Consider the following 21,782-nt stretch of genomic DNA (forward strand, 5'->3'; position numbering starts at 1 on the left):
ACCCTCCTTCCCTTCCTCTAACCACCAGTCTGTTATCTGTATCTGTGTTTTTATTTTGTTTCTGTTTTTTTTTTTTTTTTTGGCTGCACAGCATATGGGATCTTAGTTCCCCAACCAGGGTAAGTGAGATTCCTGCAGTGGAAGCATGGAGTCTAACCACTGGGCAGCCAGGGAATTCCTTGTATGGGTTTGTTTTTGTTTTGTTCTATTTATTCAATTATTTTTGTACTTTTTACATTCCACATATGAGTGAAATCATACACTATCCTTTCCATCTGACATTTCAAGTAACATAATACCCCCAAGGTCCATTTATATTGTAAATGGCAAGAGTTCACATTTTTATGGCCGTGTAGGATTCTACTGTGTGTGCATGCGTACCACATCTTCTTATCCATTAATCTGTGGATGGTCACTTTGATCATTTCCTTATCTTGGCTATTGTAAATAAAGCTGCAGTGAACGTAACAGTGTATACATCTCTTTGAATTAATGTTTTCATATCCTTTGGATAAATACCCAGGAACAGAATAGTTGGACCATACGGTGGTTCTGTTCCTAATTTTTTGCAGAATCTCCACAATGTTTATTTACATTCCCACCAACCGTGGATGAGGGTTCCTTTTCTCTGTACCCTCGCAAATACTCGTTATCGCCTTTTTTTTCTTTTTTAGTAATAGCCACCCTGTTGGGCATGAGGTAATATCTTATTGTGATTTTGCTTTGCATTTTCCTAATAATTAATAATGTTGAACATTTTTTCAGGTGCCTGTTGGCCACCTGTATGTAATCTTTGGAATGTCTACTTAGAGTTCTGTCCATTTAAAAAGATTGTTCTTTTGTTGTTGACTTGCCTGAGTTCTTTATACATGTTTTGATTACTATAGCTTTGTAGTATAATTTGAAATTAGAGAGTGTGACACCCTCAGCTTTGTCCTTTTTTTCTCAGAATTGCTCCGGGTAGTCAAGGCCTTCTGTGGCTCCATGCAAATTTTAGAACTTTTACATTCCATTTCTGTGAAAAATATTGTTGAAATTTTGATAGGAATTGCGTTGAAGCTGTAGATTGCTTTTGGTAATATGGAAAAATTTTAACAATGTTAATTCTTCCAATACTATAGTAAGTAAGAATGGTGAGAGTGGGTATACTTGTTTCTAATCTAAGAGAACATGCTTTGTTTTTCACTGTTCAGTAAGATGTTAGCTGGATTTGACATATAAGTTATTGATGACCTTTATTCATTTTACTGAGAGTTTTAAAAATCATAAGTGGATGTCGAATCTTGTCAGATGCTCTTCCTGCATCTGCTGAGACACTCGTATGATTTGGTCCTTTTGTTTGTGTGGTGCATCACACTGATTGATCTGTGGATGTTGACTCCACTTGCACCCTTAGAATAAGCCCCATGTGAGGAGGGCGCATAACCCTTTCAGAGCACTGTTGCATTTAGTTCGCTACTGTTTTGTTGAGAATTTTTGCATCTATGTTTATCAAAGACATTGGCCTCTAATTGTCTTCTTTGTTTTGTTCTTGTCTGGTTTTGGTATCAGGGTAGTGCTGGCCTCATAAAGTGAATTAGGAAGCATGCCCCTGTCTCCAGGTTTTTGCTTGACACCCTTCTTTTAATGTTTGGTGGATTTTGCCAGTTGTCTGATCTTGGGCTTCTGTTTTGGGGATATTTTTGATTACTGTTTCCGTCATCTATAGTGATCAGTCTATTCAGATCTTCTGTTTCTCCATGAATCAGTCTTAGAAAGTTGTTTGTTCTAAGACTTCATCCATTTCCTTTAGGTTGTCCAATTTGTTGATGTAAAGCAGTTCAGAGTACTCTCTTACAATCCTTTGTATTTCTGTGATATCTGTTGTAATTTCTCTTGTTTCTGATTTTATGTGAGCCTTCTCTCTTTTTATCTTGGTGGGTCTAGCTAAAAATTTGTCAATTTTGCTTGTCTTTTCAAAGAATCAGGTTTTAGTTTCATTCTACTGTCTTTTTAGTCTCTAAAAATAATTTATTTCCACCAGGTTTTTTTGTTTATTTCCTTCCTTCTACTGACTTAGGGCTTTGTTTCTTCTTCTTTCCTACTTCTTTAGGTGTAAGCTTAGACTGTTTTTTTGAGATTTTTCTTATTTCTTAGGGTAAGCCTGTGTTGCTATAAACTTCCCTGTTGGAACTGTTTTTGCTGCATCACATAGATTTTGGTGTGGCATATCTTCACTCGAATTTGTCTTCAGGTATTTTTTGACTTCTCCTTTGATTTCTTCATTCAATAGTTGCTCAGTACCACGCTGTTTAGCCTCCACATATTGTGATTTTCCCATCCTTTTACTTGTAATCAACTTACAGTTTCATACAGGTGGTTGGAAATGTGCTTGATATGATTTCATTCTTAAACCTATTGAGACCCGTGTCCCAACATATAGTCTGTCCTGGAGAATTTCCATGTGCACCTGAAAAGCATGTGTGTTCTGCTGATTTTGGATGGAATGTTCTGTATTTATCTGAGTCTGTCTACTCTAATGTTTCACTTAAGCCCCATGTTTCCTTACTGAATTTCTGTCCAAATAATCTGTTGATGTGAGTGGGGGTATTAAAGCCCCTACTGTTCTTATGTGGCTGTCAATGTCTCCCTTTAGGTTAGTTAAAATTACTTCATATATGCTGGTATTCCTGTGTTAGGTCCACATGTATTAACACTTGCTATGTCTACTTGAGGGATTAGCCCCACTTTTTCTCTTGTTATCTCTTTTGGCCTAAAGTCTATTTTGTTCACTATGAGTATGGCTATACCTGTTTTTTTGTTGGTTTTTGCTGCCATTTGCCTAGAGTATAATTTTCCATGTCTTCACTTTGAACCTGTATTTGTCTTTAGAGCTGAGATGAGTCTCCTGGAGACAGCATATAGTTGGGTCTTGCTTTTTAACCCACCCAGCCACTCTTTCAATGGGTGAATTCAGTACATTTACATTTAGGGTGATTATTGACATGCGAAGTCTCAGTATTGCCATCCTACCTTTTGTTTTCTGGTTGCTCGGTATCTTCATAGTTTCTTTCCCCTTGCTTTTCTGTCATTTCATTTGGTGGTTTTATGTGGCGTTTTCCTAAATTTTCTGTTGTTCATGTTTGATGTCTCTGCTCCGGATTTTGGTTTTATGGTTGCCGTGTGGTTTGTATGCACTGTTCCATAGGTGGCTGTGCTGCGTGTGTGCTCAGTCGCTCAGTCGTGTCCGACTCTGAGCCCATGGACGATAGCTCTCCAGGCTCCTCTGTCCATGGAATTTTCCAGGCAAGAATACTGGAGTGGGTTGCCATTTTCCCACTTCAGGGGATCTTCCCAACCCAGGGCTTGAACCTGTGTCTCTTGTATCTCCTGCGCTGGCAGGCAAATTCGTTACCACTGTGCCACCTGGGAACCCCATTTCATAGGCGGCTGCTGCTGCTGCTAAGTCGTGTCAGTCGTGTCTGACTCTGTGCGACCCCATAGACGACAGCCCACCAGGCTCCGCCGTCCCTGGGATTCTCCAGGCAAGAACACTGGAATGGGTTGCCATTTCCTTCTCCAATGCATGAAAGTGAAAAGTGAAAGTGAAGTCGCTCAGTCATGTCCGACTCTTAGCGACCCCAGGGACTGACGCCCACCAGGATCCTCCGTCCATGGGGTTTTCCAGGAAAGGGTACTGGAGTGGGGTGCTGTTGTTCTTTTTCTACTGAGAAGTTGTCATCTTCATTTGCTCATCCAGATTTTATCTTTTTATTCTTCCCTTTTAGTTTTGTTGCCACAAATTATTCCCTTTTGTGTTGTGAGTTTATTACCAAATTGAAGTAGCGATTTTTTTTTAATGCTTTTATCCCCTTGGACCTGTATGCTCTAATTGCTTAACAACTTATCCTGATACAGACTTGCAGCTTTCTGATTCTGTCTATTACCTACTCAAAGTTTTGGGGACTTTTGCTCCTTTGTTTAAGGTAGAAGCGCTCCTTTCAGCATTTCTTATCAGGCACGTCTAGTAGTGATGAACTCCCTCTGCTTTTGTTTGTCTAGGAAAGATTTTATTTCTTCTTCATATCTGAAGGATAACTTTTCTGGGTAGAGTATTCTTGGTTGACAGTTTTACTCTTTCTATATATTGAGTATATTATTCCATTCTCTCCTGGCCTATAGCATTTCTGCTGAGAAATATAATAACCTAAATCAGGTAACTTGTAGGTTACTGTCTTTTTTTCCTCCTGATCATCTTTAAAATTCTTTCTTTATCACTGACTTTTGACAGTTTTAATGTCATGTCTCATGGAGAAGATCTTTTTGCATTGAATAACTGGGAGTTCTATTAGTTTTATGGACTTATATATCCAGTTTCTTCCCAGATTTGGAAAGTTCTCAGCTGTTGTTTCTTTAAGTAAACTCTCTTCTTCTTCGGGGATACCCATTATCTCTAAGTTGCCTTTTCTTATCAAATTGGATAATTCTTATAGGGTTTCTTCATTAAAAACATCTTATTTTCTTACTTCTTTTAACCAAATCATCTCTAGATTTCTAACTCTGAGCTCTCTAATTCTCTCTTCCATATGGTCCGTTTCTAGTGCTTTCTAGTCCATTCTTCATCTCATTTATTGAGTTATTCAGCTCCAGAATTTCCATTGGTTGTTTTTAAGACTTGCAATCTCTTTGGTAAAGTATTCCTTCTGCTTATTAATTTTACTCTTGACTCATTGAGTTGCCTTCTTGAGCATTCTCTTAGTTAATTGAGTTTTCTCCATGATAGCTCTTTTGAATTCTGTCAGTTAGATAACAGTCTTTGAGGCTTTAAGTTTAGTTTCTAGAGAGTTGTTCTTTTCTTCCTGTGATACTGTGTTACTGGTTTTTTGTGGTGCTTGATGAGTTGTTCCTCTGCCAGTGCATTTGAAGGAGGAAGTGTCTCTCTTATTTAGGTGAAGCTTTGTTTACTTTGAGTCTAACAATTCAAGTTCCCATTTAAAAGGCCTTTCTTTTGTTTTTCAGTAGGTGGTGCTGTAGCCCAAGTTTTGGGTTTCTGTTGGTGGCCTCTGGCTTTATTTGAAAATCAGCCCTTTCCACCCTGCGGCAGCTCTGCCAGGGGTGTCCCTGTGGTCTCCCTGTCCCTGCTCTTCCTCTAGGATGGCTGGTGCCTTAGTGCTGCCAGGGCTGCTGCCGTCACTGGCACTTCTGCCTGGGCACTGGCATGGCAGGCACTTCTGCCACATCTGGGGTCACCTGGTCATGGGCGCTGCCGCCGCTGTGGGAAAAGGAAGGACCAGGGTCATTGGTGTCCTCACTGTTCCCAGGGTTGCCGCGTTCATCGGCACTGCTGCTGGGAGGCGGGCGCCCAGAGCTGTGGGCGCAGCTTTGGCTGGAGGCACCAGCATCGTGTGTCCCGCCACCGTTGCTGCCAGCTCCCTGTGGCTGTGGGTACCGCTGTGGCTGGGAGGTCCACGTCCTGTGTGCCACTCTGTTGCTGCTACCAGGTTCAGCTGCTACCAGCTGAAGCTCTGGGCTGGCTGCTGTGGCTGTGGTGGGGGCCAGGATCCCAGCACTGTCTTTGTCCCTGGTTCTGCCTCCTCTCCCTGGAGTATTCTTGCCTGAAGAATCGCATGGACAGAGGAGCCTGGTGGGCTATGGTCCATGGAGTCACAGAGTTGGACGCGACTGAGTGACTAACACGGCCTCCTCCGTGTGCTCCAATTCACCCGCCTTCGGATATACAGATGTGTGGGTCTCTCCAGCATGCTGGTGGGATGAGCACAGGAAGTTTTGTGGAGGCGTGAATGTTTTACTGAAGCAGGAGAAACAAAGGGAGCTTTTCACAACACCCTGGTGCTGGTGTCTGCCTTCAAAGCCTCTGGGTGTGTGTGTGTGTATGTGTGTGTGTGTGTGCGGGTATGTGTGTATTTGTCCTGCTTTTTCTGGATACTCCCACAATAATAGTGATGATCTGCTAAATGTTCTGACACAATAGCCTGCAATTTAAGGTTTGGGCCGTAACTTGTAGATGGCATCAGGCCTGATTCTTTATAGATAACTCCTGTGTCAAATGTCATCCTGATTTTACAATGAGTAATTTTTAAATGTATGAGAGTCAGATTTCATAAATAGAACAATTTTTTTTCATTAAAAATAAATGCATCACCCTTGACCTTCCCTAATGGTTAGAAAAGAGGAAGTGCAACCCCAGCCTCTTCTGAGAGAGTCTGGGGGGTAAAGGACAGGGCAGTGGGCTGGACATGGGGGACAGGGTTCTCACCTGTGCCCTCCACCGACGCTTGGCATCCCCCTGGCGAGCGACTGGCCTCGGCTCTGTCTATACAGTGGGCCCCAGTCTCCAGGAGGAAGACGAAAGCCGTGGGCCTTGGACTCAGGCCTGTGTGCTCTACACCTCAGTGGCCGGGCTCCTTGAGACTTTGCCTTCCTCGCACTGTGCCTTGATTTCTCAGTTTGAGTGTAGGGATAGTAAGAGTGTCCGCATGGAGGGCCGTTGTGAGTTGAGCACTAGAGATGATACTGCCCTCAGTCACAGTATCACAGCTGCTGTTTACTGAGCGCTTGTGTCCAGAGACCGTGCTTTGCTCTTCAGAAGCATCGTGGCTGTGTGTCAGTTGCTTAGTCAAGTCCGACGCTTTTTGACCCCATGAACGCTAGCTCACCAGGCTCCTCTGTCCAAGGAATTCTCCAGGCAAGGATACTGGAGGGGGTTGCCATTTCCGTCTCCAGGGGATTGTCTCAACTCATGGATCGAACCCAGATCTCCCCCATTGCAGACAGATTCTTTTCCATCTGAACCACCAGGGAAGCCCTCAGAAGCATTAGTAAATCTATATAACTATGATGCAGTAACATTTTTTACTAAATATAAGATATATATTATAAATACCAAATATATACTGTGACTTCCAGAATACAGAATATATAATACCCATGAAACACACACACCACCCCCCTCATAGCGTACATCTCACACACACACACACACGCACACACGCACACACACACACGCACCATACCACACACTGTGGTAGAGCTCAATAAAAGGCAGCTGCCATGGTGATGAATCATGCTGAACTTCTCTTGTATTTCCCAGATCCTTCTCCCTGGGATGGATGATGTACTTCTAGGCTGGCTAATCCACAGTGTGGGTCTGGAGAAGGTGGACAGCACATTGGGTCAGATGTCTTTTTAAATCATGAAAGGGTATTGAATATAGCCAAATGTTTTTTCTCTATCATTCGAGGTGATCATTTTTTTCCCTTTGTTTATTAGTGTGGTGCACTGCACTGATTGTTTTTTAGTGTTGAACCCCGCTTGCTTTCCTGGGATGAATCCCACTAAACCATGGTATATAATGCTAGGCTGTTGGATTTGTTTTGTTAGTTTTTTGTTGAGGGTTTTTTGCACGTATATTAATGAGGGATATTGGTCTGTAATTTTCTTTTCTTTGTGTGGCTTTAGTATCGGAGGAATAACGCGGGCTTCCTTGCTGCTCCTTGAACAGGTCAGACATACCCCCACTTTGGGGGCTTTTGCACTGGCTATCCTCTTTGCTTAAAATGCTTTTCCTCTGGATATCTGCATCCCCTTTGTCAAGTCCGCCCAAATGTTACCTTTTCAAAGAAGCCAATTCTACCACCCAAGTTAAAATTGTAAATTTTTTCCCTCTTACACCCAATGTTCTAAATTCTTTCTCTTTTCTGCATAACATTTATCATCCTTCTTCATAATATGTAATTTCTTTTTTATTATTCTATTACATTATTAAATATACTATATAATAATATATGACATGTATTGAGTATATATTTTACAATGCTATTTATAGTATAGTAAAAATGGCACCCCACTCCAGTACTCTTGCCTGGAAAATCCCATGGACGGAGGAGCCTGGTAGGCTGCAGTCCATGGGGTCACTAAGAGTTGGACACGACTGAGCGACTTCACTTTCACTTTTCACTTTCCTGCACTGGAGAAGGAAATGGCAACCCACTCCAGTGTTCTTGCCTGGAGAATCCCAGGGACGGGGGAGCCTGGTGGGCTGCCGTCTATGGGGTCGCACACAGTCGGACACGACTGAAGCGACTTAGCAGCAGCAGCAGCAAAGCTTACATAGCAATAGGAATTTTTATTATTTGTAATTTACCTGTTTATCATGTTCACCTTTATTGTCTATACCCTTCTTCTCGCTTACCAGGTGTGGGTTTTGCTTTGTTTAGCTCCTAGATGTATCCAGCGTGCCAGGAAGATACTTAGGTCGACACATGTCTGCTTGGTACTGAACTGGACAAATCAACACCGAGCGTCAGGAGCACTCTTGGTGCCTTAGCCGTCCTCCGGGGCTGGTGGCGCCAAGAGCAGTATCATTGTGGGCTGTAAAAGCAATGCTGGAGGCAAGATGTTTGACAATCAAGTGTTTGTGATTCAGGATTCCTCTTGTGATTTGTTTTCCTTTGTTTTTCTTTGTATTGCTACTTTCCCAATTAGCATGCAGTTAAAGTCTTTTTTTTTGGTGTAAACTCTGGGTCTTAGGTCACGCGCAGTGTCTCGTGACCGCCACCACAGTCAGGATATGAACAAACAGCCCCACCCCTTGAAGTAATTCTGAGTGGTGTCCCTTCATGATGAAACCCTTTCGCAATCCCTAACCCCAGGCAACCACTGAGCTATTCCTTTAGTTTCATCTTTTTCAGAATAACATGTAAACACAAGCACAAGTGTGTATCTTTTGAAGCTGGCTTTTGAAACTCAGCACAAGGCCTTTGAGATCTATCCAGCTGGTTGTATCAATAGTTCTTACATTTTTATTACTGAGTAGTATTCCACTGTGTGGATGAAAATATTTTCTCCCAGTCTATAACTTTTTGTTTCATTTTTAAAGTGTCTTTCACAGGCTGAAATTTAACAATCGATTTGCCTCTGCCTACAAAAATCCTGCTGGGATTCTGATTGGGATTGTATTAAACAGCATCTATAGATGAATTTGGAGAGGATTAAGACCTTAACTACATTGAGTATTCCAATCCATAAACAGACTGTTTTTCCATTTATATAAATCTATGATTTTTTTTTAAAATCAAGGTATATAGTATTCAGCATACAGAGCAAGCACATTTTTAAAATTAGATTTATTCTTATGTTTTGGGAGCATGATTTTAAATGATATTTTAAATGTTTTGTATCCCAACTGTTTACTTCTAGTAGGAATGTGATCAATTTCTGAATGTCACTGTGCATCCATGCTAATTCATTTATCTTTTCTGCGAACTTTTATTTTTTTTAAATAGACTGCTTGGGATTTTTTTTTCTATGTGACAATCATATTGTCTGTGAATAGTGACAGTTTTATACCTTCCTTTCCAATCTGTTGTTTCAGCATGATGTTGCATAGGAATGGTGAGAGAGGACATACTTGCCTTGTCTTTAAGCTTGAAGAGAAGGTCTTCAGTCTTTCAGCATCAAATATTCTATTAGCTGAGTTTCTTTGGTAGATGTCCATTGTCAAGTTATGAGTGATTCCTTCTATGTCTATTTTACCAAGGGTTTTTAAAAAAATCATAAACAGATGTTGAATTTTTTAAATGTTTTTTTTCTGCATATGATCATAATTTTCTTCTTTAATTTAATAATATAATAGATTATATTGACTCATTTTTGACCAGTGAACCAGCCTTGCAGGATAAGACAGATTGGCCACAATGCCTTATTTATTTTGTGTATGGTTATATTTGTTTTTGCAATAGTTTGTTGAGAATTTGCACCTGTTTTTATAAGCGATGTTGGCAGACAATTTTCTTTTCTTGTACTGGCTTTGTCTGCTTTTGATATCAGAGTCATACTGGTCTCACAAAATGCATTCGAAAGTGTTCTCTTATATATTTTGAAGGAAGTTGTATAGAATTGGTGTTATTTATCTTTTAAATGTATGGTAAAATTCACCAGTGGAAACATCTGGGCCTGGAGTTTTCTTTGTGGAAAGGTTTTAAACTACATATTCAGTTTTTGTAATCGTTGTAAAACTGTTCTGTTTATTTATTTCTTCTTGCTTACTTTTGGTATTTTGTAGCTTTGAAGGAACTGGTCTGTTTTATCTAGGTTGTCCAATTTGTGTGCACAGTTATTTGTGATGTTTTCTTATCCTTTTAATGTCTGTGGGCTGTGTAATGGTAGTCTCTCTTTCATTTATAATATTGGTAATTTGTGTCTTTTTTCCTTCTTTGCTAACTTAGCTGGTGGTTTTTCGGTTTTTAAAACTTTTTCACATAATTAGACCTTTACTTCATTTTTCCTCTATTGTTTTTCAATTTATAGTTTCAGTGATTTTTGCTGTTTTCTGATAATTCCAACCACTGTGTCATCTCCACCTTGGCATCTGTTATATTTTTCCATGTGAGATATTCTGATTTCCCTCCTTTGTTCTAAGCTGAGTAACTTCAGATTATATCCTGGACATTTTTGATGTTATGAACTCTGGCCCTCATTGCCATCTTCTGGAGAATGTTGATTATTTTGCTTTAGCAGGCAACTGACCCGATGAGGTTCAAGCTGCAAATTCTTATCCACCTTTCTTGGACCATGTGTCCAGTATCAGTCTGGTTTTCAAAGATTTTACTGGGCAAGTTGACGTACCTTCTAATTGTCCCATGCCAGTCTTGGGTGGTAGTTTATCCCTGAGTTCAGTTCTCAAAGTCTTTGGAATGTGGTTTAGGGTCAGATCCACTCATGTGCAGCTCAGAATTGAGCCCAGAGGTTGATATACAACTTAATGACTTCACTGTCTTAAATCTCTTCTTCATCATTTTCCCAACACTTTCTGGCTCCTCGGGGTCCCTTCCTTCCTCCTCTGTCTAGAAAGCTAGAGCTTTAGTTTATCTGCTCTGCCATACACTTCCCACCACTGCATCTGTCTCTGGGGCCAAGCAGGGAGAGGAAATAGAGAGACAAAAGCAATGGAGATTTTGGCCTGACTCTTGGGACCAGAACTCCTCTGGTCAGAGAGAAGGTTTCCGCCCCCTCAAGAATTTCAGATACCAGTCTGACTGCTGCTGCTGCTGTGAGATTTCTTGAGGGATGAGTGAGAAAGAATGGATGGAGAAGTCCAACAAAGAAAACTCCAGGGATTCCCCTCCATGGTCTGTGACCTGTTGGACTCTTCTTTCCCACTCCTTAGACCTGAAATAGAGCCTTCTCTTAGAGCTCAGTCTGTCCTGTCCACACTCACTACACAGTTCTTACTCCCTATAAGCCCATTCCAGAGGATGCTGGATGGGGAAGCCCCGGGATGCTTTTGGTTTGGTTTCCTTCTCTGCTGTGGTTCACTTTTCAGAGTACTTGGAGAGCTGCTCATGCTTTCTGTGTGGGTTTTAAGTTGCTTTCAGTGGGTGGGACAGTGCTTACACCATCTTGAAGAAAGCTAGAAGTGTCCTGTGTGTGTTTTTAATAAAGAACGAGAGCTTCTCCATTTCCCGCCTGTGTGGAGAGAGGATAGGGGTCCAGGAAACTAACTTCCACTGAACATCAGCTCTGTGCCGGGCTCTGTGTCTTAGCGCACAATGGCATTGTTCTGTGACTCTGTGCAGAAAGTATGGTGTTGCATGGCTCTTGTACGGTTAGAGGGAGTTAGGCTCAGATTAATTAGTTCAAGATCATTTAGATAGGCTCAGCTGGTAAAGAATCCATCTACAATGCAGAAGACCTTGGTTTGATTCCTGGGTCAGGAAGATCCCCTGGAGAAGGTATAGGCTACCCACTCCAGTATTCTTGGGCTTCCCTGGTGGCTCAGATGATAAAGAATCAGCCTGCAATGCAGGAGACCTGGGTTCAATCCCTGGGTTGCAAAGATCCCCTGGAGAAGGGCATGGAAACCCACTCCAGTATTCTTGCCTGGAGAATCCCCAAGAACAGAGGAGCCTGGTGGGTTAAAGTCCATGGGGTCGCAAAGAGTTGGACACGACTGAGCAGCTAAGCACAGCACAGCATAGCATACAGATAATAAGTGGGAGGCTGCAAATGGCCTGTCTTAGAGAGATCCAGAAAGTTGTGTGGGAAGCAAAAGAGACTATAAAGCTCAAGCCTGACGTCCTGCTTCCCTCTCTCTGCAGGACAGATGACAGTGATGCTGTGATCATGCACCCCGGGGTCCTGTGCATCATGGTGAGGCTGCTGCCTCGCTTGTACCATGAAGACCACCCTCAGGTACTTGTTGATGAACACACAGGTTTGTCTTTTTCACATGACTGATCTTTTAGGCTCCTCTGGCCAGAGGCTCCCTTTCCCTTTTTTTACCTTTGCCCCCAGTCCCTGCAGGGGAGTATCAGTGGTTCTGAGACCTTTGATTGAGTGCTACCCACCCTTACATGGCCCCTCAAAACAGATTGTTCTGTTGATGAAGTGACCATATAAAAACAACAACCAAGCAAAACCTGAATGAAATTATTTACCTTCATGAGGCAAGTCCGGTGTAAGTGATGCTCATAGCGCTGGACATGGGTGGGACCAGGAGTCCTTCAGTCCCATCCATTGATTCGTCACTGGGATACTGGCTATTGCCCTGGCTCAGTGCTGTACAGGATGTGCAGAGCTAATGGGATGAGCACCGAGCCCTGTCCAAGGAGCCTGCATCTGTGCTGGGGACTGGAAGGTGGTGGTGAGGCAGACAAAGTAACTAGGCTCACAAATGAATATACAATTAAAATTTGCCACAGGTGAAATTAAGGGGGGAAATGGGCTGCTGAGAGTGAATAATGGGAATGGAAGTGGGGGGAGGACCTAATTAAAGATACAAAGAACTGACTCATTTGAAAAGATCCTGATGCTGGGAAAGAGTGAAGGTGGGAGAAGGGGATGACAGAGGATGAGTTGGCTGGATGGCATCACCGACTCGATGGACAGGCATTTGAGCAAGCTCCGGGAGTTGGTGATGGACAGGGAAGCCTGGTGTGCTGCAGCCCATGGGATCACAGAGTCGGACACGACTGAACAACTGAACTAGATGAAGGGGTGGAAGTCAGGGAAGCCATCTCTCAGACAGTGACATATCAGCAGAGCCCTGAAAAATGAGTAGCAATGAAGCAGGTGGGGATGAGCCTGCTGAAGGCAGCTGGGGTGAGAGCAGAGCAGGAGCACTGAAAATGGGCCGGATGGGGTGGGCAGAGGAAGGCGCAGCCCTGCCAAGGGATGGGTTTCATCCCACGGGCAACACGAAATCTCTCTCGAGTGGAGGGGTATGCCATCTGGTTTTTGTATTATAATCTCTCTTGTTGCAAGAAGGTGGCCTGGGGAGTTAGACAGCCTTGTCCACAGTCTGGTGACGCATGATGGTAGCCCAATTAAGGTGGCGTCTGTGGGAAAGTGTGCAGAGCAAGGAGTCAGGAGACCTACTGTGAGATAGACTCAAGGCCCTGAGATGAGCGGGATTCAGGGAGTGGGAAGACGGGGAAGGCAAGGCATCTCTCAGCTCCTGACCCAGCAGCACTGATGGCCCGAGATTGTATGAGCGAGAGCGTCGAGCCTCAGAACAAGACAGATTCTCAGGAAATGCTCGCAATTTTTAAAACACGTTCTCTAGAGGTTCTAAGAAAGACACTGGAAGCTGAGGAAACCCTGGAAAATGTACAGTTGAATTCGCAGCAGGTGAGAGGAAATGACTTGACTTGAGCAGCTACCATGTAGCAGGCCCAGTGTTACCCCTTTCCCTGACTGCTGCTGCTAAGTCGCTTCAGTCGTGTCCGACTCTGCGACCCCATGGACTGTAACCCCCCAGGCTCCTCCGTCCATAGGATTCTCCAAGCAAGAATACTGGAGCGGGTTGCCATGCCCTCCTCCAGGGGATCTTCCCGACCCAGGGATCGATCCTGCATCTCTCCTGCACTGGCAGGCGGGTTCTTTACCCCTAGCGCCACAGTGGGGAGTATCGTTGTTCCAACTTCATCCAGTGGCAAACTGAGTCTCAGACAACATACATTCCGTTTAACGATTCTGAGTTTGTGGACGTGGTGTTCAATGCGGTCCTCCCTGCTGCCAGGGCCCCTGGTCTTCCCCTGCACAGCTGCGGGTTCTGTGGGAGAATGGGAGTTCACAGGGATGCAGTCCAGCTCTGCCTTGCCCTTCGTTTAAGCCGTTGGGAGGATCCTGACATCTCCTCCATGTAGCCCTCTCCATCTGGCCTCTACCTGTATCCCTACACCTGATTTCCTAGCAGGTCACACAGCAGCAGCTCAGGGTTCCCAAGGCACAAACACACAAGCTGCCAGGCCTTCCAGAGACCCCTGCCTGGAACAGGCCAGCATTGCTTCCATGGCATTCTATTGGTCAAAGTGAATCAGAGGTTCAGCTTGGACTCAGCAGGAAGGGACATACGTCTCTTCTACTGATGTGAGGGGTGGCTTGTGTGTCCTAAAGGAGGAATTATTGGGGAGCATCTTTAAAGACCAGCCACCATGCTTGCCTCAGACATCTAACTGATGGATACAATTATTTGAGCCCTAAATCAAATGTCTTGGAGTCATTTAGTTATCTAAAGCCCAGGACCTCACTTTCTTTATGTTAGTGTTCAGGACACACAGAGTCTGCCTGGAGCATGTTGGAAACTAACACACAGGGAGGGTTACCTCTGTTCCAGGAACATTATTTAATCAATATTCATAACAAGTCATTAAAGTACATGAAATTCTCCCCAGTTTGTAGGTGCTTGAAGCTCAAGAAAGTTGTGCAGCTTCCTAAAATCATGGGGGTGGTGAGAGGAGATCTAAAACTCACTTCAGGCCCAAAGTCAAGTTGTGTCTGATGAATAAACTCTCCTCTCTGCAGCTCTTGATGTGAGGTGATGCACCTTGGCACTGTACACTTTCCCAGTGGCAACTGCCTTACTGTGAGGATGTCTGGCTCCCTTAGCTGTATTTATACCATGCAGTGCACTTGCAAAGGGAGCAACCAAGCCTGTGGTTTGGGCGGTTAGCAATCAAACTGATTGCTGATGAGCGTGTTATTGCAAGTCTCCACCGTGAGGATGACTGATGAAGTGATGCAGAGTAGACAGTGGCCTGTCCTTCTCTCTCCCAGTGTATGAAGACTCTGTGGATGAGCCCGGGTTCCCAATAAACACCCTGAGTTGTCATGTCAGTGTGTGGGGAAGAACTTTCTCTCACCCTGCGATGGTAATTGGCCAAATTAAGTATGCAAATGAGACTTCCACTTGGTAGGATACTTTTTCTCTATTCAGGTCACAGTAAGTAATTTAGGAAAATTCTAATTCTCACGCACTGTCTCTCACATATGCAAATGAAATGTAGTGGTGCATTTTCTCAAACATGTCCTGCAGATGCCAAATCAGCAGCTATTAAAAGTTGGATAATTGCAGTAATTAATTTCCAGAAGGGAGGGTGGGAAACCTCACGGCGACAAATGGAATAGTAAATCAGATGTGAAATGAGAGCCAGGCAAGAAAAGGCTGAGATGAAACTGACTGCAGGATTGCAGATGTGGGAGACGGAGAAAGGAGCTGGGGGTTTCAGCAGATGGCAGTGTTACGAGGAAGACGGACTGTGAGTTCCCACTCGTCTCTCTTTAGATGGGCCTGGTGGGTCCCTACAGTTTTACCCACTGTGTGTTCCTCAGAGGCTCTTCCTACCTTATGGGGGAGAAACTGATAGCTTTCCAGGGTACAGGCATCGTTTTAGGAAGCAATTGCTTAACTACCTATATGGGTTGTCTGGTTTATTTCTAATTGTAGCCACATTGCATGTGTTCTGATCAAGACCAAAAGGGTTTTTTCCCCCCATCTCCAAAATGCTAGCTCCGCGAGTTGCTCTTGGAAACAGATAATCCAGCTAATTTTTTTTCTTGCCTCTTGTAGCATCACCAGCATTAAAATGAGACTGTAGGAATTTTATTGTGACTGTTGCTGTCCTAAGCATAAGGCAGAAATGGAGTCCAGCTCAGTTCTCTTGGAGCTGAGTTGGCCCCGGGCAGAAACAACTCATTGAGAAGAAAAGCCTTTACTCTTTCATGATGCTCAACAGCTACGTGGGACTTGCCATAGGGATGTAGCTCTGGACTAGAACTCTGACTAATATAGGAGGCCTCTTTACTCCCCAGCAATCACTGCACTTTCATTCGGGTCTTAGCAGAGGGTTGTTTGCTGTGTACATGACAACAGGAACTCAGAGGCTGCGTAGCCAGATCCAGTTTTCCAGAGGTGGAGCTCAGCCTGTGTTGGGGCAGCCAATGCTGTGCGTCAATGTCTGTGAATAATTACTCAACACCTGTTAGGTTCCACTAGGGATTCAGAGACAAATGTCACTGGAATGCATAGTCTGAATTTGGTGGTGAGTACTCAGAGGATTAGGGAAGATAGACAACACTCTAACTGCACTAAAAGTTTGCCCACAGGGTTTTGGGAGAGAGGGAAGGGAAAGCCACACAGAGACGGCAACACTGCAGCCAGGCTTTAAAGAAAAGACCTGTCCATGTCAGATCAGACAGAGGAGGGACAGAGAGGACACTCAGACACAGAGGCACACGTAAAGAAGCCCATCTGGGGACTGCTAATAGTTCAGCTGGACTAGGACAAACCATGTGGCTAGACAGGCTGTGAGTGGGGCAGGAGAGGGAGGTTGCAGCCACATCGCGAGGGACCCTGAGCACCACGCTAAGACATGGATTTTGTTGGATCACTGCCCTTTATTATCGCTGTTATCATCATCTCCACTGCGTTTCCCTAAGCCCCTCTATGAGGCTCTGAGGATGACAGATTTGGGTCAGATCTCAGCTCTACCACTTAACAGTCACAGAACCATGGGGAATTATCCAATCTCTGGGATCCTTAGCTTCCTTTGCTGTGGTATGGAGAGAATAATGTCGTCTTCCTCATGGCGTGACTGTGAGGACCAGCTGAAGCAATGCAGGAGCACTTAGCGTGGTGAGCAGAGCACCCATGGCACCGTGGGGAGCACTTGCTGACTGGTGCAGTTACTGGCGTTTTATCATTTGCTCTTCATAACAACCCAGCAAGGTAGATATCAATAGTCCCATTTTGCAGATGAGGACTGGAAGCTTGTAGCAGTGAACTGACATCCTAGGTAGGTGGTGGATGTGCCCGATGGAAGGCCCTGGGACCTCCTGCCATTGTACCACGTTGCCTTCCCTGTAGATGAGCGGTAGCCATGGGTGGGAGGCAATGGGAAAGCAAGGACACGATCAGACGTTAGAGAGACTCTTGTCTGTCACCAGTCTGCACCTCCCCTCGCTGCTGGGTGTGTTCCAGCTTCTACTGTGACGGAAGCCTCCTGCACAGCGTGACAGGACAGGAAGAAGATCAGGCTTGGGCTGCACTCGTCCGTCAACTGATTTGTGCCTCAGTTTGGAAAGGGCACCATTTTCTGGAATTAGCCTGTATTTCAGACACTTTGAACTAATCATACAGGTTTCAAATAACTAAAGTATCGACAGCATTAATAGCCCTGGGTAGGATTGTGTAAGGGCAAGCTATTTGAAAAGAGTCATTTCCTTCAACAAGGAAATTGGCAAAGTAGGAGTCTTGTTTTGTCAAATTACAGCACATTAGAAATTTCAACTATTTTGAATTTCTATATTTCTTATGCTTTTTCATTCTGAACCCCACCCTCAAGTATTTCAATTGTTCCTAAGTGGAAAAATGTCATATTCTAGTCAAAATCCAGGATACTTCTTAGGGTTATCTCTTAAATAGAGCAAACAGACATAATCTTGCATGGAGATGAAAAGCTTCAAAAGCAAGCTACAGCGGACATAGAATGATGGAGTGCGAGTGAGGTTGATGGGCTGAGCTCTGGTCCAGTTATCCGGTGACTTTGCTTCTAGTCCTTTGCCATCATTATTTATGACTTATATGGGCCACCCCCCTTCTCTGCACATCAATTTCAGCTACTCAGATATGGCCTAGATCATAAGGGTTGCAGACACAATGTCCTGGGGCCAGAAGTGTAAAGTGAATGTGTGGTGTAAACAATAGGGAGTGGTGAGGCCTGTGGCCATCGGGAAGGGCACTTGCCCAGCCTAAAGGCACTCACACCTAGCTAGGGGGAAATCAAACCGAAGCCAGGCCAAACGGCCCCACCAATAAAACGCTTATACAGACCCTCAGTGTATGCCTCTTATGAGGTATTGGGTTCCCTTCCTCATAATGAGTGCATTCAGTGCAGTTCAGTTCAGTTCCGTCGCTCAGTCATGTCCGACTCTTTGCGACCCCATGAATCGCAGCACGCCAGGCCTCCCTGTCCATCGCCAACTCCTGGAGTTCACTCAGACTCACGTCCATAGAGTCAGTGATACCATCCAGCCATCTCATCCTCTGTCGTCCCCTTCTCCTCCTGCCCCCAACCCCTCCCAGCATCAGAGTCTTTTCCAATGAGTCAACTCTTCGCATGAGGTGGCCAAAGTGCATTACACAGTGTTAAAACCATGGGCTTTGAAATAAGACCAGGGTTGCGGTGCCAGTTCTGCCACTCATTACGTCACTTAAGGAGACTGATGTAACCTTTTCAGTGGGGGGTATAGTTGGAGAGTTTTTAGAACCTTACCTGGAACACAATATGTGCTATCATCCCTTCTCTCTTTCTCTTCTGGTTTTTGTGACTCTGTGCTTCTAGGACTCTAAGTCACAGTATAACATTTTGGAAATGTTAAATGAAAGATAATATATTTTACATATATTTTAGGTGTATTTCCAGCTTCCACTACACAATTGATAATTGATGAGTACAATTGATAACTAATCAGGGCTTTTACTGATAGACTGCAAGTAAAAGGGGTCAATATTCTGAAAACACTTGCATCCTACAAGAAAAAGTACTTTCACAGATGCAGTTCTTGTTGACTCTCACCAAAACCACAACAGACAGTGAGGGAGGTATTCTCAATATTCTCATTTTAAAGCTAAGGAAACTGAGGCTTAAGGGAAGTAAGTAACTAGCCCAAGTTTCCCATTAGTTAATATCAAATCAACATGGATTGGTAGGTATTTGAGTGCCCTATGCCAAGACGATGTAGCAAGGGTGAATGTTTGGAAGCTCAAAAGCAACATACCAGGGCCGGAGCCCCAGGTTGCTTGGAAATGGATCCCTCATCTTTACAAAAGACTGTGCGCTCTGCAGTCTTGTTCGAGGAATCTTCTCCAGGCAATCATGTATGCAAATCTATTAACAACAGCAACAACAAAAATCTGTTCAAAAGTATATCTTGAAAGAGTCGTGTTAGTAATTACTTTGGCCACAGCTATAGAGATCTTCAGGGTAAGTTAATTACTCCTTTCCTGAGCTCCTTGAGGATGTAGCAGCCATAGGGGAAGGGTTCTGGCACAGAGCTGATGTTGGGTCTCATGGAGCCCTGTTGGGCTCCTCTGCCTGCCTGACCCAGCTATTGTGGGGCGAGGGTGTGTGTGTCCAAGGTGGTGGAAACTCTTCACAAATGTTTCAGGTTTCAGACTCTGCAGGCATCTTCCCAGATGGATGTTTTTCACCTGGTTCCCCTGGTAATGGTCTCATGCCCCATCTCAGGGCTGACCACAGGCTCACTGTTGGGGAGGGATTTGGGGGCAGAGGGTGATCAAGCCTGGCTGGCAACTGTCTGTGATCCCCAGGTTTTCCTCGAAAGGCCAGACTCACTCTCACCCTTGGCCTTTGTGCCACTGTTTCCTCTCCTGGGAGGTCATTCCCTTGTTGACCTGGCTCTGTCCTCGTTGTCCTTCAACACTCAGTTGGCTCATCGCCTTTCTGACCACCTTCTCAGCGCCCTGGGCCCTGTGCACCCGCTGAGTTCTAGTAAACCTTGTGCCCTGTGCTTGCGCTTACTCGGTGGCTACTGAGACACAGAGAGATGTGCTAGGGAACAAAGATGAAAAGCCATTGTCTCAGGCATTGGTTCACAGTTCTCGATAAATAGAAGATAGATACGAAGGTGGCCTGTCAAAGTGTGATGTTTATAATGACTCAAGTGTGGACACAGTGCTGGTTTGGATAGTCAGAAAAGTTTTACTAAGTGAAAGAACATGTGAATTGTCTCTTGAAAAATAATTGGACCTCATCAAAGGGATGGGATTAGAAAGGATAGTCTCAACTTTGGGCATTAGTCAAAAAAGTTTTCAAAGTGAAGATGTTACTGGCATAGAGTACAGGGTAGACCAAAGGGGATGTTGGGAAGTAAAGTTGGAAAGAAACTAATATTTTATAAATATAAGATCCCAGGCTCCTGTTATCAGGAAATATTGGCCATCATATGGATGTAATTCATAAAAGAAACAGAAGATTTAGAGCAGGTGCCCACATTCATCTTGGTCTTTGTTGCAAATTTATGCAAGTGCATCCCGGAAGCCACGCCTTTAGACATGGATTCTATGGATTCATTGGAATATGGACCCTGTTACACCTAAACCAAGATCACAGCCTCCCATACCTACAAGGCTTTGTGGACACCACAGATGAGTGTATCAGGCTGGTGGAGACTGTGCAAAAGGGAAAGTTTACGCCCTTGTAAAAGAAAGCTAATTCTAAGCAAACAAAGACAAAAAGCACAACAACTTGTCAAATGAAACACATCTGCGGGCCCCATTTACCTGTGATGTCCCTGAAGAGCTGAGGCCACTTAGAGTGTCTCGCCTCTCTTCCAAAACTATCAAATAAAGAGCACTGCAGCCAAACCGGAGTAAGCGACGAACCCAAGTTTAAGTAACTCAGTAGAAGTCCCCAGTTCTAAGTGTCTGGGGAGGAGACGCTGGTCATCTGATGGTTTTTAGTCTGAGTCAGGACTGTGGATTAATGTCCAGAAGACACACTCTGGACTAAGGTACTCAAAGCCCACACCTCCTTGGAGGGACCGACTCCATCAAGACCCAGCCCTCACTGGGCTCTGGAACTGCTGTATCAATCTAGACCAGGAAAGAGGCGGTGGGAGAAAGATAAAGCTGAACACCCACACCTGGACAAGGACAGCCCTGAAGGCTCAGCTGCTCAGTGGAGAAAGCAGCAAACTCCTACAGGCAGCCCGCACGTCTCTCTGTGATAATCTGCTTGCGGGTCCAGTCTGCTGGTGACCCTAACGCTCACCACCGAGTCCTAATTGAACCACCATCCCCTTCCTGCATTGGAAGTAATGTGTGTTAGGAAAATCAATCCATTTGTAGGGGGAGAAACCAGACTGGTTTCCTGCTACTGCTCATATTTTCACTAAAACCCCATTTTACTGGAACCAACATTGAAAAAAAACAGCACATTTTATTCAAAACAAGGCAATATTGGTATTGACAGAGCTGCAGCGATAATGAGGACGATCAATTTTCCCTCCTCCATTACGGGGTATTGAGCAATTTTGGAGTAAACTTGTGGCATCATTAGACAACATCAGCATTTCTGTTTTTCCCTTTTGAAAACTTTTTATTTCTTGCATATTTAGATTTTCAGTATTCCTGCTCTGGTGGGGGAAAAAAAAAAGCAAAAACAACAACAAAAAAGCCAAAAGTCCCCAAAGCAATAAGTGAAGTGCTGGTAATAAAAATTGGAGATTGTAGACATTTGTTTTTAATTCTTATTAATAATACATTGTGTTATTTTTGCATCTTGCTTCATGCAGACTGTCTCCCCAACTCTCACCCCAAATTAAAAGACTGCAGTTACCAAATAATCAAGTTCTTGGAGAGGAGAGGGAGAGTTCTAGGCAAGAGGATGGAAGCAGCTCTTCTATTTTGAGCAGAGGAGAAGGAAAGCAGAGGTTCAGGCTCCATGGATGCAGGAAGGGATGTTCAGAGCATCAGAAGG

General features: G+C 44.1%; 1 protein-coding gene across 2 annotated transcripts in view; it reads left to right on the forward strand.

The window, feature by feature from the left end:
- Nucleotides 1–21,782, forward strand: part of WDFY4 (WDFY family member 4) — a 248,503-nt gene that overhangs the window by 58,475 nt on the left and 168,246 nt on the right. For both annotated transcript variants that reach the window (XM_027530472.1, XM_027530473.1), the window contains one exon: nt 12,099–12,192. In XM_027530472.1, coding sequence (XP_027386273.1) covers nt 12,099–12,192 — 94 coding nt within the window. The remainder of the gene's footprint in view (nt 1–12,098; nt 12,193–21,782) is intronic.

This window comes from Bos indicus x Bos taurus, chromosome 28 (assembly GCF_003369695.1).
Source record: "Bos indicus x Bos taurus breed Angus x Brahman F1 hybrid chromosome 28, Bos_hybrid_MaternalHap_v2.0, whole genome shotgun sequence".
NCBI lineage: Eukaryota > Metazoa > Chordata > Mammalia > Artiodactyla > Bovidae > Bos > Bos indicus x Bos taurus.